The sequence below is a fragment of the Vigna unguiculata genome, chromosome 5 (assembly GCF_037176805.1).
Source record: "Vigna unguiculata cultivar grain cowpea cultivar isolate G323 ecotype 2 chromosome 5, ASM3717680v1, whole genome shotgun sequence".
NCBI classification, from domain to species: domain Eukaryota; kingdom Viridiplantae; phylum Streptophyta; class Magnoliopsida; order Fabales; family Fabaceae; genus Vigna; species Vigna unguiculata.
Window position 1 is genome coordinate 5073631 of NC_140796.1, and position 14720 is coordinate 5088350.

General features: G+C 33.8%; 1 protein-coding gene and 1 pseudogene across 6 annotated transcripts; both read left to right on the plus strand.

The window, feature by feature from the left end:
* Positions 1–1612: 1612 nt before the first annotated feature.
* Positions 1613–9632, plus strand: LOC114186182 (uncharacterized). Of its 6 annotated transcripts, none has more exons than XM_028074214.2 (8): positions 1613–1786; positions 2876–2959; positions 3087–3301; positions 4898–5737; positions 7064–7113; positions 7219–7523; positions 7692–7849; positions 8257–9632. In XM_028074214.2, the coding sequence occupies exons 3-8, from the start codon at positions 3140–3142 to the stop codon at positions 9475–9477; spliced, it is 2736 nt and encodes a 911-aa protein (XP_027930015.1). In that variant the 5' UTR covers positions 1613–1786; positions 2876–2959; positions 3087–3139; the 3' UTR covers positions 9478–9632. The 6 variants fall into 6 exon arrangements, with proteins under 6 accessions (XP_027930015.1, XP_027930019.1, XP_027930017.1 ...); XM_028074216.2 differs by lacking the exon at positions 1613–1786 and adding an exon at positions 1810–1959; XM_028074217.2 differs by lacking the exon at positions 1613–1786 and adding an exon at positions 1818–2363.
* A 1509-nt stretch (positions 9633–11141) lies between these two features.
* On the plus strand, positions 11142–13844 carry LOC114186185 (subtilisin-like protease SBT3 pseudogene; annotated as a pseudogene).
* The last annotated feature ends 876 nt before the right edge of the window (positions 13845–14720 follow it).

Consider the following 14720-nt stretch of genomic DNA (forward strand, 5'->3'; position numbering starts at 1 on the left):
TATTTGTAGTCTTATAATCCAGAAGTTAAGAAATGTCTTTTGAATTATATTATTTGAAATTATTTTATGTAAAATGAATTTTTAAATTATGTAATCTAAAATATATTTTGTGTAAAATATATTTTTGGATTTTGTAATATAAAAGTCGAACGTATTTTTCGAATTACATACACCGATGGACCTTCTCGATGACTTAGTGGACTCCTTCAAAATTGTTTAATTTTCTTTTTTTATATATTATTTTTATTAAACTTTTTTTTTTAATTTTATGTATAGTTCATTCTTTTCTTTTTCTCTTTTGATCTCCATCTCTTTTTCATTTCTTCTTTCTTTTTCCCAATTTTCATCCTCAATTTCTTTTCTTTCTCAAAATAAAATTACACTACGATAAAATTATTAATTAAGAAATATTTTTGAATTGATTAATTTATTTTTTTGAATAAATTTAATTTTTCTTTTTTGTTACGGATTTTTTTCTTATATGTGATAAATTTGTTTAATATGTACAATTGCATAATGATAAATTTATTTTTCTATAAATAGGTGAGAGGTGGTAAATTTATATTAAAAAATTATAATAAAAATTAAAAGAATAATTTTTTTTTAAGAAAATGACTTGAGACGAAAATGAAAAAAATACATTTACGTCGATTAAACTTAAGAAATGCACTCTTGAATATTTTGTCAAAATTTCGCCACTGATCACACACAATTACACACTTCATAAGACAAAAACAAAATGTGAAAGCATTCTTAATGCAAAAAAGGGTGTGTTATTTGAAAGAGATGTTTTACTTCTAAATGGTGTAATAATCAGGAATAGGGATGACAACGGGTTGAGTTGGATAAGGATAATGTCTACTTGCAATTCAATTTGGAAAAAGATATCCATCCACTACTTATCTGCTTTCTCGACGAGTATTCGTTTAAAAAATATCTGCAAATTTTTTTAAAATCCGCAGGTAACCATGATTATTCGCATACCCACAAATATTGAAAAAAGATATATGTTTTTCAATTTTGGTTTTAAATAAAATTATGAAAAAAATAAAATATAAATATAAATTTAATTTAATTTATATTTAAAATTTGATTAAATTTATTCTAATAAAATATAAATTAAATTTTAATTTTAATTAAATTTAAATTAATAAAATATAAATTAAATTTTAAATTTAAATTTATATGGGTAAAAATTATCTACAGTATAAATAATATGATATTCGAATCAGATCCATTTATAAACGGATATTAAAATATTCACTATCCACATATATTAACTATTCATTACGAATAGTCATGGACACCAATATTTTTGTCATTCCTAATCAAGAAGTTTTTAGATTACAAAAATCTAAAAAGAAATTTAAACACGAAGGAGAAAGTTAGAATTTTCATATTTAGCGGGAAACATACGGAGGTGCAAAAAGAAATCGCCTAAATCAGGTTAAAAGATGGGTCTTTCTCGTTTCTGGGCCTATGACATAACCTCATGGAAGCGACGTGTCAATGTTGGCGTGAAAACGCAAGCAAAAAGCAAAGGTTTTTGTCAGTGAGTGTGGCTCTGCTGCTTATTAATAATTAATTATTAATATTATTATTATTATTAATGAAAAACGAGAACAAGAAAAATGAAAAACATAACCAAATACATTGTACAAGGACTGATCTTACCTCTTGTTAAGTTTCTCAAAGTACTATAGAGTAGAGACAGATGCTGACAACAGGAAGAGCTTTCAACTTTGGTGTATTATTGTTCCGCTCACTTGTCTCTGCTTTCTCTTTTGTAAGCTGTTTCTGCTTTTTTCTTTTTTTTTTTTGCACTTCTCCATAATTTTTTATCGTTTCCTTTTCTTTTTTGCTTGACTGCTTGCCAAAGTTTGATTCTTTTTGCGCACTGCATGGCTTGAAATTGCACAAATTCATCTGGGTGATGTGGAGAATGGCTGAATAGTAAATGTAAACCGGTGATTCTTTAGTGTGAATGGACCCATTCTCTCGTTAGGTTTTGCTGCAAGGAATCTTTTCCTTTTTTTGTGTCTAAAGAAAAAAGAATAGTGGGGTTTGTGTTTGAAGTAGGTGAAGCTTCGGGTTATAAGCAAAGTTTCTTTCTTTTTGTTTTTAGGGGGTGTTTAGATTTTATCTCATTTTTTGCTTACAAACTGCGTTAAACGGAGCGTTTTCATTCATGTGCTCTGAAAATGATGGAGTGTGGATGGTGGTGACTTGGAGGTCAGGTTAGTGAAGTGTTTTTCTGTGGATTCACGTGGTTAATGAAGTGTTCAATGTCGATGGAATAGGGAAGTATGGTCATTAAAGAAAAGTATTCTTGTTTAAAGATGCAACTATCGAAGTTTCTCCGGGTAGGGATTGCTTCTATGTGGAATTTTGTGTTAGATACCCTCATAAAGGACCTTATTGGTCCAGTTGTTGCTACTGTTGGCAAAGGTTCTTTCAGAATGTGGTTGTTCATGAAAAAAAAAAAAAACTGAGGGAATCATGGGCTCTTATGGTTTATTAATTAATATTGTGGCACATTAAGTGGTTCCTTGAACTTCTATGTAGAAGAAAGATGAACATTTATACTTTAGCTTATTGAGCTTGCGATTTTTTCTTTGCAACAAAGATGTCCCATGCTTAGCTGGCTGGTCCTTTTGTATAAATTATAAATAAAAAGCGACTAGTTTCCATTTTGCTTTTGCATATAATACACGTGAAAATTTCATGGCACTAGACCATTTTAAGATTTTCAATCATCACAATATTGTATTGATATTTCAAATGCCTGAGGTGAAACTTGCTTGCCCTTCTTGCCTTCATTCATATCAGTTTATGTGATTTGCAACTCCTTAAGGGCTTTTTAACTAATTTGCAGGTTAAATCAGGACTTAAACTACTTTTGTAGATTGAAGATATATGCTATCATAATCTAATCTTTGAGAGATGTGTCCTGTGATTTGTAAGATGTATTCATTTTGTCATTTATTTATCTATATTCATAATATTCTGCACTTCAGTGCTGAATGCTTGACTCTTAACTGGAATGGACTTCATTGGTGATCCGTGTTTTAATTTGTTTTCTTCAGTGATCCAAGCCTAGCATCCAGCAATTCAGGAGTTCTTATCTAAAGAAGTTTAAATGTTCGGAAACAAAGTGTTTCTAACTTATAAAAGAAGGCGGCAATCTCTAACTAGTAATTTTATCCATGGGAATTGTAACCAAAATTCGGTTTGTGAAGATGCCCGTAATGACAACCAAACTGTAGAGAAAACATCAGAAAAGCATGAAGAAAAAACGAAGGTGAGATTCTTAAAAACTCAACTTCTGGTTTTGTTGATATGTTCATGGAGCATCAAACTTCTCTCTCTCTTTCTGCAATTCCATTACTATCAAGATTTAAAAAAACTCTTGTAGCCCTTGGCATAAACTACTAGCCAGTGGCTAGGTTCATTAATGTATTTCTCTCAAATAAAAATGGTTTTGGTTGTTACAAAATACTGGATTTAAGTGCATTGGTGTATATTGGCAGTGAAGAGGATTATTGGCAAAGAAAAACTATGACATTATATTGCCGGGACTCATGTACTTTATGTAAACTCTCATGTCTAACAAGTAAAGGTAGCATTTTGAGGGCCTTGATACGAAGTATTCTTAAATGCATTGATGTATATTGGCAAGAGTATAAATCTACAAAATTTTAAAGAAATTGGCATGGATAACTTTTAATTTTATAGTAAGAAATTAACTTCTGAGATTGTTTTTGTGATTATAGAAAAGATGTAGTTTGAGGCGTCTGAAAACAATAACTTCATGCCTTTTTTGGATAAACATCTCTATAAACACTTATGAAAGAAAAATGTACAAAAGGTAAAATAAATTGGACCTCTCTCATAAGCTAAAATCAACTTATGCACATACTTTCTATTGAACCTCTTTTGTTTAAGTTTTTCAATCTATAAGTTGATGTTATCTAATGGGAGCAGCTTAATTCATTATACATTTTTTATCTCCTTTCCTACAAGTGTTTATGGAAAATTTTATGTAAAGAAGACCCCTAATGATTTATTTGCCTCGTAGTGTTTGGTTAGTAATGTGAAAATCTCGGAGGTACACACTCTTGTAAGATGCACCCCCTAGGAACAAAATTATAATATTTTTTCCCAATATTACAGTGAATTTGTTGGAGGAAGAGAAGAAGTAAACAAGTTGGTGAGAGAATCAAGAGGGTAGTGCTCTATAATAACAAATGATTTTTGACTTTGACCTAGTAAAACAACCAATAGGTTAAGTAAAAATATATAAAACTAAAAATTAGACTAAGTCAAAATTTATCTAAAAATCATCATTCCCAATTTACTCAATTCTAGGCTTGTTCCCTTTAGAACTTCTGAGATACTCATACAGATAACCAAATTTTGAAATACTCATAATGTACTCATAAAATTGGTATATACTGTATAAAACATGAAAGCAAGGAGGCCTACTTCAATTTCGGAATGTCAGGGGAGGAATCCAGAAAGCTGATAACCGAGTAACAAATTTAAACAGCCTATATTTTACTATTTTGTTATATTTACAGGTCAGGAAGGTGATTTTTTTGTTGAGAAAGTTCTTTTGATGTAAGAGCTTGGATATCATGGCCTTTAAAGTTCAGTTTTTTCCTTTTCCCTTTTAAAGAACAATGGAAATATCAAGGAAAGAACACTCATGCGGAGTTTCCCTGGTGATGTGATGCATTACGATAACATCCATCATTCTTATAATTGTCAATTCCAGAGCAAGTAAATTAATTTTGGGTGCAAAAAAGGGTATATACTGGAATAACACTTAACTGCCAATTAAATGGAGAGCTTTGTGATCGCAGCTGACAGGCTTACTCATCTATATATTTTGTAGGATACTAGTGAAGGGAAAAGGCCATGTTTCAAACAGCTGGATTATTCATCATTGCCTCTGCTTCAAAATACTGGTGACCCTAAGATAGGAGTGCTTGGAAACAACGATGCAACAGAAACAATGGCTACTGCCCATGAATCATTTTCAACTGAGCATCCTTGTGAGGATAACATCAAGAAGGATGATGAGGAGTTGCCCATAGTAGAAAAGACTTCAGATAATGATTGTGATACTCAGAGAAATTCCTATGCCAGTAAAAGCTCTGGTATTGGATGTGACAACTGTTCTAATAAAATTTCCCTGCCAGTTGAATTGGGTGCTGGCAATGATTCTAATTTAGACAACTCAGAAATGATCACAAGGGATATCAGTTCTGCGCAAGTCAATACATCTCCTGTTTGTAATATTTCAATGGATGATCCTACTGATTGTTGCTCCAAAGATAATATTAGAAACCCATCTGGAGATACGGTTATTCGGGCCAAGTTGACCAGTCCTCTAATAACCTTCAATCGATGTTACAAAAGAAAAAAGGGGTTGAATGGAAATGGTAAGCAAAGCAGCTTATTGCACACGAAGGAAAACATTTCAGTGTTAACCAAGTGGAGTATGCTTGCAAATGGCAATCTATGTTCTAGTGATGAATCATCTAGCGAGGAATGTCCTGTAGATAATGTACCTGACCTTAATCAATCAGTGGAGCTTTCAGAAAAAGGGAAGACATTCAATGAAACGCAATATGAAACATCTTGTAGAAGTTGCTCTATGTCTTTCCTGACAGACCTTAATCAATCTGCTGAGCTTACAGAAAGAGGGGAGCTTTGTCAAACTCAAGAAAAAGTATGGCTCCCTGGTGATTCTCTTAAACCTTATGGTTTTCTACTTCAAATTTTGATTTATTCATGAAGTTATACGATAATTACTCTAGGCGATGATTTTAATTTGTAGAAGCTTCTTAAGTTTTGTATTAATATTTATTGCTAATTTTAGGATTATCATTTTTCTCCTTAGCTGATGATCTTTATATGTGAATGCAGTGAATGATTTGATGCTTTATAGAGTACTTTATTCACTTGGATAAAGGGATTTTAGCTTTGCTATTCACAAATTCTTGAATTATTGTATGTTATGGAACTACAATTTTTAGTGTGGAGAATCTCATGTTGTCAACAAACTTTTATACTTCTATTGAAACATCATTGATCTTTTAGTGCAACTGCAAGTAGTTGTTATCCATGGATTTGTATATTTCTGTATACTTTTTGTAGATCATGACTAAAATCATCTTGTAATCTGACTTAAGTGTTTATCCGTCACTAATTTTATACTCTGTTCTGCAGTTAGGTTAGCTTAAAAAGTTGACTTAATTGTACTTTTTGTCCTTTATTTTTGGTTGTTATTTTGGTCTTCCAAATTTTTCTAGAGCCAATCAAGTCCCTTTAATTTTAGAACCAACCAAATTTTGGCCCCTCTTCCAACATTTTTTTCCCTAAAACCTTAAAGTTCTTATTTTCTATACAAATATTTGAGGTTTATGATGAGTTTGGGCTATGAAATAATTTTATAATTTTAACAGTAAAAAATTGAAGACAATTTGAAGAATTTCCCACAAAGATCAGGGTTGGAAGAGGGGAAGTTTTGATTTTTTTTTTTAATTATATTTTGTATGTAATTAGATATTTTGGTTACTTAGTATTGAGCAGATTAATGTTTGAAACTATATAATCAATTCAATTGTTTGAAGATTGAGTGAGAATTTAAAATCTTTAGATAGAAAATGAAGGAACCAACTTTGCTTAATTTTGAAAACATTGGGACTTAATTGACTCAAAAACTTCGAGGATCAAAGTCACGTACAATTCAAATAAGAGAGACCAAAAGAACAATTAATCATACAAAGCTTATAGTAGGTTTAAAATTCTTTATCCAACTTGGATACAGGGTTTTTCTAATCCTTTTCTGGAGATGTAGTGACAAAGTCAAGAGATAATAGCTTAAACAGACTCAAAACAGAACTCTAAATATTAGACAGTTGTATTGGACATCTTGATCATGAAAACTACTGAGTTTCATAGAGGTATTGAGTTTGTGACAAATTTTGATATTGATCATCAATCAATTGATTACAGATCTCGTGAATAACAGTAGCTCTTAATTTTATGACAGGTCAAAAGTAGTGATTCTCCGTGTTCCCCTGGAGTTGTTTCTGAAACATGGTATATTTTCATAATTCTCAACTCTATTTTTTTTAATACTATAAATCCACTAGAAAACCATTAGCCGCTTGGGGAAAATTGTATTCAATGCTTGCATTCTAACAGTATGACAGACATGAGAAAGAAACTTTGTCATGAGGAAGACTCCGGAAAAAATGACAGAACAGGAGAACTGAGTCACAGTTGTCTGGTTCACACGGAAGACCAACATCTTAATAAGGATTGCCAGGTAGTCTCTATCAAAGTTGATTCTGGAGATTCTTATCCTGCAGCCACAGCCACTAATCAGGAACAGGAACTACAAAAGTCCCAAATCTCTTTGCGTGAGGCCAATGAACATGGTTTGGGCAATGAAATGATGAAAATTGCTGAATGCCAACCTCAGCTTGACCCGCCTAATAACGTTGCGGGTATGATTTTTCCCTTAGGCTTAAACATTGAAATATCAAATCTAAATATTTTGTTCAGTAATTGTGAAGTTTTTATTGATTTATATATTTCTTCGAAGCTTCATCATGCATTCTTTTTTCATTTTATTTAAAGAATTTACACTTCATATAAATTTTCTTGTGATACAGAAGAACACATTGTTGATTTAAACATGGGTGCTGAGAAGCATCCCTTTCATTTGAGGATGAGAGCACCTGGGTCCAAATTGGAATCTACATGCAGTAGTTCTGCCATTGCTGAAGATAAAGTTTCTGAACTGGACCTTTTAAATGCTAGAAATACACAGGTACAAGAGGATACCAATGCATTTACATAAATTCAAAGGTGATATTTTATATTTTAGAAAAGAAAATTACAATGCAGAAATTCTGGCAAAATTATTCCTATTTAGGAAGAATTAACAAAATCTAGAAATAAGCAGTTAACCAGTACCAGATTGGACAAAACATTGTTTTTTCCTAATTGGAAATATAATGTGTACCAAGACTTCCTTAATTGGATTTCTTCAAAAATGGTTTATGCACTGTTAGTCTTACTTCCCAAGTGCAGCATTTCTCACTCTTTTAAAGCTTGTTGCATGGGGCTGTTTGTAAACATGAACTATGAAGTTCATGTTATATCTTCCCTTTAAAAGACGATGATAGTGTTCCCCATTATTGATATCTGGTTCTCCTCATCCTCTTGTATATCCAGCTGATTTCAGAAGGAAAGGCTATAGCTGGTGTTTGCTCAAGTAGTACTCAAGCTCAGTTAATGATGACTGAAGAAAGAACGAGGGTTCAACATACAAAAACCAATAAACAAAAACCGATGCCTATGATTTCTCTTTCTTTGGGCTTGTCTTTACCTATGGAGCTCAAGGCCAGAGTCAGTGATTCTGTTAATAGTATGTCAGTTTTGTCTTTGTCAAATTCAACCACTGAAAGTAGAGATATTGTCCGAGATGGATTATGTCGGTTGTCATCACCAAAACGGAAACTATCGCATCCCAGGAACCAGGTAGTACATGACAACATTGTACACAGAACAAGAGCTTTAAATGAACGAGGAAATTTTCAAGAATATTTGAAGCCACACCCTATCATGTGGTCTGAAGAGGAGTTGGATTTTCTTTGGATTGGTGTAAGGAGACATGGTAGGGGCAATTGGGATGCCATGTTAAGGGATCCTAAATTACGGTTTTCACCATTAAGGGTACCCGGGGACCTTGCTGAGAGGTGGGAGGCTGAACAATTAAAACTTCTGAACGATATCGATGTTCCACAGTTCATGTATCCAGCAGCAGAAAGGGCAGCAGCTATGGCATCATTGCAGGGAAATTTTTGCTACTTGGATCCTAAACAAAGTTTCTGGGAGAGTAACCATTTGAAGAAACCTATCACCAGATATAACTTTCAAAGTAACACCACTGAGCACAGTCATAAGCCAACTACTCATTCCAGAAAGGCCAATTACAACAACAGAGACAAGTATGAACTAGGATTTTTAAATTCTCCGGGAAGTTTGAGCATTTGCAGGAAGAACTCTTACTTTAATGACTATCCCTTTAATTGTTCTGCTGCGGCAAATAATTTGCCCCACTGGCTCAGGGAAGCTGTTAACACTCCTCCAATCATGCCAAATATGTCTGCGGTGATGAGTTCTCATCCAGACATGCCGGGAACTTCAGATCATTGCTTTAATACCAGCAACTCATGCTTTGTACCTCAAAATTGGTTCAATGGTCTGAGGGCAAGTGAGCCACACATGCCAAATGGTTCTCACTATTCAACCTATTCAAGAAGAAAATATGGGGTGGTGAAGATGAACAAGTCTCTGGAACCTCTTGTCCAGAAACCGGATGACTTGATCATTGTTGACAGTGACACTTCTTCTGAAGAGACCATATCTGATGATCATCGTGCCAGCTTATAGCTTTGTTAATAACTGTTGTTAGCTGCAAAAAGGTTGTAGGTAAATGATGCATTGTTTTGTAGTTATGCAATCTGTAAAATGTAGGAGATTGAAGTGACTTGCTGCCAAACGAACATTGATTTTCATATTCAAATGAATCTGTTAGAGATATTAAATGGTTGGCATTTATTTGAGGAATCAGAAAATGATGAAATGCACTCTTTTGTTATCAGGTATAGGTTGAGAACAAAAAGGAGGATGATGTGAATCAAATCTGTCTAAATCTATCATATCTTAATCCTGAAATATGAAACTTAATGCTTCACATCAGCTATGCGTAATTATCTTCTCTAGTATTCGTTGATTTACTTTTTTATTTGATAAGGGAATTTTACAATATAGTTGATTTTATTTTAAATTATTGTTTTTTAAATGTTTTGTTTACATAAAATTTTAATTTTTTTTATAAAGTATTTTTATTTTCATTAGATATAAGAAGTTTACTGGTTAAAGTCTTTTTTATTTCCTTTTATTTATTTCTTTTCAATTCAGTTTTAGAATTTTATAAAAAGATCAGTAAATTGATATTTTTCATTGAATTGTGTTAATGACACAGAAAGTAATGATCTAGTACACTAACTAAATAGACACCCCATGTTGGATGCTAAACATATCTTTCCAGTGAAAATTCTCACTATCTGTTGATGGAATTGGTTTTAATTTATGTAGAACACTAACTAAACAGAAAATAATAAATGACAATCAATCTTCAACAGAACCAATCACCAAGAAGTTATCGACACTATTTTCTAATAGAGAATGTAAAGTTTTTACAGAAGCAATAGAGTTATAAGTTGTAAGAAAAAACAAGTTATCTAGCAACAATATAAAATATGTTTATTTTATCTGTAATTGTTTTTTCTTTAGCTTTGTCTGAATGCATTGAGGTAGAATTTTTTGGAAGTTTTACAGTGATTAGAGATAGAGTAATTTCATAGTATATAAATAAGTGGAAATCTCACTTTACAAACTAATTTTATGCTGTTGAGTTAGACTTAAAGTTCACTTCTTAACATGATATCAGAGTTATTGTTTAAAGTTTATCCTAATAAAATTTGTGTTTGTTGAGCATATAATTTCTCTTATATGTTAGAGTAAATTTATGAGTGATATGCTTTTGGAGAAATTGGAATCAGTGATTCATCCTTTGGAAGAGGAAACAAAGCACAACTCGTAAAAGTTAATCTGGTTTAAGTCTTTCAGGAAGTGGAGGGTGCGTCATTCACTTGTACAATTTGAAACTACTTCAATGATGAACTAATCTGCTTAATTTAAGTTATTTAGGTATTATCCACCAAGATGTTTATTTTAATTTAATGATGATCATCATCACATTCATATAGTTTATTGTAATCTTTTTCTTTCTCTCTTTCTTTCTCTGCTAGGATAAGGTGTACAATTATTTCTTTCTTTCGATTCACATAAGTGGTCATTAGAAAAAGCCGGAAACAACATTTTTCTTGCTTTATGTTCCTGGTACAATATCATATTCACACGGTTAACACACTTTTATGCGCAAGTATACCCTAAGCATTTTGTCTGATTGGTGGAATAAGCAAATCTTACATGACCTTTATTACTTTGCATCAGTCACAAAAGTAAGGTCTACTTTTTTTTTTCTCATCACAAAGCACCTTTGATGCAGAAAATTTGGTCCCATTATTTTGCAATGATAGTTACACAGTTTGTAATAATCACACATGTCAAAATCATTGATGTTTTACACAACAAAAATTCTTATATATGATACGTGATCTGATCAGTTTTTTCAAACTAAGAAATTTTCAGTTTGAGTTGCACAAACAATGAGGGAGTCTAAGCCTAACTTTGTGTTTCCATTTCCTTTCATGCTCTTCATTACTCATTGGTTTCTATTGGCTTTTCACGGCAGTGCTGCTGAGAGTTCCACATATATAGTCCACATGGACAAATCCTTGTTTCCTAGTGTCTTCACAACCCATCATGATTGGTTTGAATCCATCATTGATTCCACAAAATCGGGAACACTTGGTCACTCATCCATACAACCGCAGAAACTAGTGTACTCCTATAGCCAAGCCATGTACGGCTTTAGTACAGTACTAACTTCAGAAGAGTTAGAGGCTGTAAAGAATTCACATGGCTTTGTTGCAGCATATCCAGACAGAGGTGGTACCATAGACACCACTCACACTTTTCAGTTTCTCTCGTTAGACTCCTCTAGTGGTCTGTGGCATGCATCAAATTTTGGAGAGGATGTCATTGTAGGCGTTATTGACACTGGTGTGTGGCCTGAGAGTAAAAGCTTCAGAGATGATGGCATGACCAAGAAAATTCCAAGTAAATGGAAAGGCACCTGCCAGGAAGGGCAAGACTTCAACACTTCCATGTGCAACTTCAAACTCATTGGAGCTAGATACTTCAACCAAGGTGTGATTGCTGCAAACTCCAAGGTTAGAATCAGTATGAACTCAGCCAGAGATACATACGGTCATGGAACTCACACATCATCCACAGTTGGTGGCAACTACGTGAGTGGAGCCTCTTACTTTGGCTATGCCAAAGGGGTGGCCAGAGGCATTGCACCAAGAGCCAGGCTTGCCATGTACAAGGTCATTTGGGAAGAGGGTCTTTACGCCTCTGATGTTTTGGCTGGAATGGACCGAGCCATTGCTGATGGGGTTGATGTCATTTCCATCTCTATGGGGTTCGATGGTGTTCCACTTTATGAGGATCCTATAGCAATATCTTCTTTTGCAGCAATGGAAAAAGGGGTGGTGGTTTCATCCTCTGCGGGTAATGGTGGTCCTGATCTTGGTACTTTGCACAATGGAATCCCCTGGCTTCTCACCGTGGCTGCAGGTACCATTGACCGCACATTTGGTTCTCTAGTTCTTGGAAATGGCCAAACCATTATTGGTTGGACCTTGTTTCCTGCAAATGCGATAGTGGAAAATTTTCCACTTATCTACAATAAGAATACATCAGCCTGTAACTCAGTGAAGGCGTTATCCAAAGTGGCCATGGAAGGGATCATTTTATGTGACTTAGTGTCAGACCCCAAGATAGTTATTAAACAAAGAAGGTTTGTTAAAAAGGCTAGTTTGTCAGGGGCAGTATTCATCTCTGATCAACCATTAGTAAATGAAGGATATGCCAGATATCCAAGTATTGTAATCAGTGCAAAGGATGCACAAACTGTGATCATGTATGCAAAAAGCCATAGGAAGCCAACAGCCAGTATCAAATTTCAGGAAACATTTGTTGGAATAAAGTCTGCACCAGCTGTTGCTGATTACTCATCAAGAGGTCCTTCACCTAGCTACCCTTGGGTATTGAAGCCTGACATAATGGCACCTGGCTCTAATGTCCTTGCTGCTTACACTCCTCATACTCCAGCAGCTGAAATTGGTGACAATGTGTTGTTACCTAGTGACTACAATTTGCTGTCTGGAACATCCATGGCCTGCCCTCATGCTTCTGGTGTTGCTGCTCTTTTGAAAGGTGCACATCCTGAATGGAGTGCTGCTGCTATAAGGTCTGCACTAGTAACCACAGCTAGTCCTCTAGATAATACACAAAATCCAATTAGAGACTATGGCTATCCTTCTCAATATGCTTCCCCTCTTGCCATGGGAGCTGGTCAAATTGACCCTAACAAAGCACTTGATCCAGGTTTGATATATGATGCCACCCCACAGGACTATGTTAATCTTCTTTGTGCTTTGAATTACACACAAAAACAAATCTTAACCATTACAAGATCAGGTTCCTACAATTGTGCTAAACCATCGTTTGATCTTAACTACCCTTCATTTATAGCTCTCTACAGCAACAAAACAAGGTCAGTCGTCCACAAATTTAAGAGGACAGTGACCAATGTTGGACATGGTCCTGCCATATACAGAGCCAAGGTGACAGAACCTAAGGGTTCTGTGGTGACAGTATCACCCGAGACATTATCATTCAGATACAAAAATGAGAAGCGAAGCTACGATGTGCTGATAAAGTATAGGAAGTACAAGAAGGAAAATATCTCATATGGGGATCTTGTTTGGATCGAAGATGGTGGAACACACACTGTTAGGAGCCCCATTGTAGTAGCACCAAGGGGAATTGTATGAGGAGTTGTGTGATTTTTCCCTTCTGGGCATGAAATTAAGCTTCTTCAGGGGACCCATAATTATAAATAATTTGATGAATAAGTAATTTCGTATTAGCTTTCATTTTCGGTGTCCTATGAATCGATAACAACCTAGTGGCATGGTGTACTTTTGTGGAAGGGTGAATCAAATGGAATTGTGAAAGTGTTCAATATGGTAACTAAAAAGCATGTTTTAGATTAAGTAGGTATTTTTTCCTACCCATGGCCTTGAATCTTTACTCCAATAAATGATGGATCACACGAAGAAGAGACAATCAGAAAGAAGTGACCTTTGACTGGTTTCTCTTTGAAGCGAGCGCATCTCACTTACAAGTCTCATTTTCTGGAGATTGTGATGGTGAAGGTGATGATGGGTTTGAGAGGCACAAACATGGTAGTTCAATCATTCTCTTGGAGGGAGAAGACGCGTGAACGAGAATCTGAAATTCAACATGATCAGAGGAATAGTTATGCCACATTCTCACTTCCTCAAACCTAGGAGTAGATTGATTATTTTTCTACAACAAAATTGAGGCTTTTAAATATGGAGTGATTAAATTTAAAAAAAATCAATTAAAGAAAAAAAGTATCGAACCAAATCTATTTTAATATTAAACTGTATTTAATAATTCAAAAACGGTAATGCTTTTGGTTTGATGGGGGAGGCTTTTCTCCGCTCACATCTATTGTTATTTTTAGCTATGTCGGCACAATTATTTTGATTATTTTTATTTACATTGGTTAAAGTTATTATTTTACTTTATTGGTGGATGATTCTTTTTAGCCAACTTTTCACAGGTGATATCGACTAAAACCAATACTATTTAATGTCTACCGGGAGTTTTCTCAATCAATATTGAAAAAATTAAAACGAATTTTGAACAAATAAAAAATATTGATAATCTATATCTATCTATAACAATATATAGAGAGAATTCTCCTTTTTGTGTCCACATTTCAAAATACCAATTTTACCCTTTAAATATAATATTTTATTAAATTTTTAAAAATTGACCGTTATTTTTACAAATTTTTTATAAATTCGGTTATCTCTATTTTTTTTTCTTTATTTATTAATAGT

Excerpts from the sequence above, each read along its gene's own strand:
- LOC114186182 (XM_028074214.2), top strand. The coding sequence starts at position 3,140 with ATGTTCGGAAACAAAGTGTTTCTAACTTATAAAAGAAGGCGGCAATCT. Across the intron at positions 5,738-7,063 it reads TTTGTCAAACTCAAGAAAAA|GTCAAAAGTAGTGATTCTCC; the intron begins GTATGGCTCCCT and ends ATTTTATGACAG. Across the intron at positions 7,114-7,218 it reads GGAGTTGTTTCTGAAACATG|TATGACAGACATGAGAAAGA; the intron begins GTATATTTTCAT and ends GCATTCTAACAG.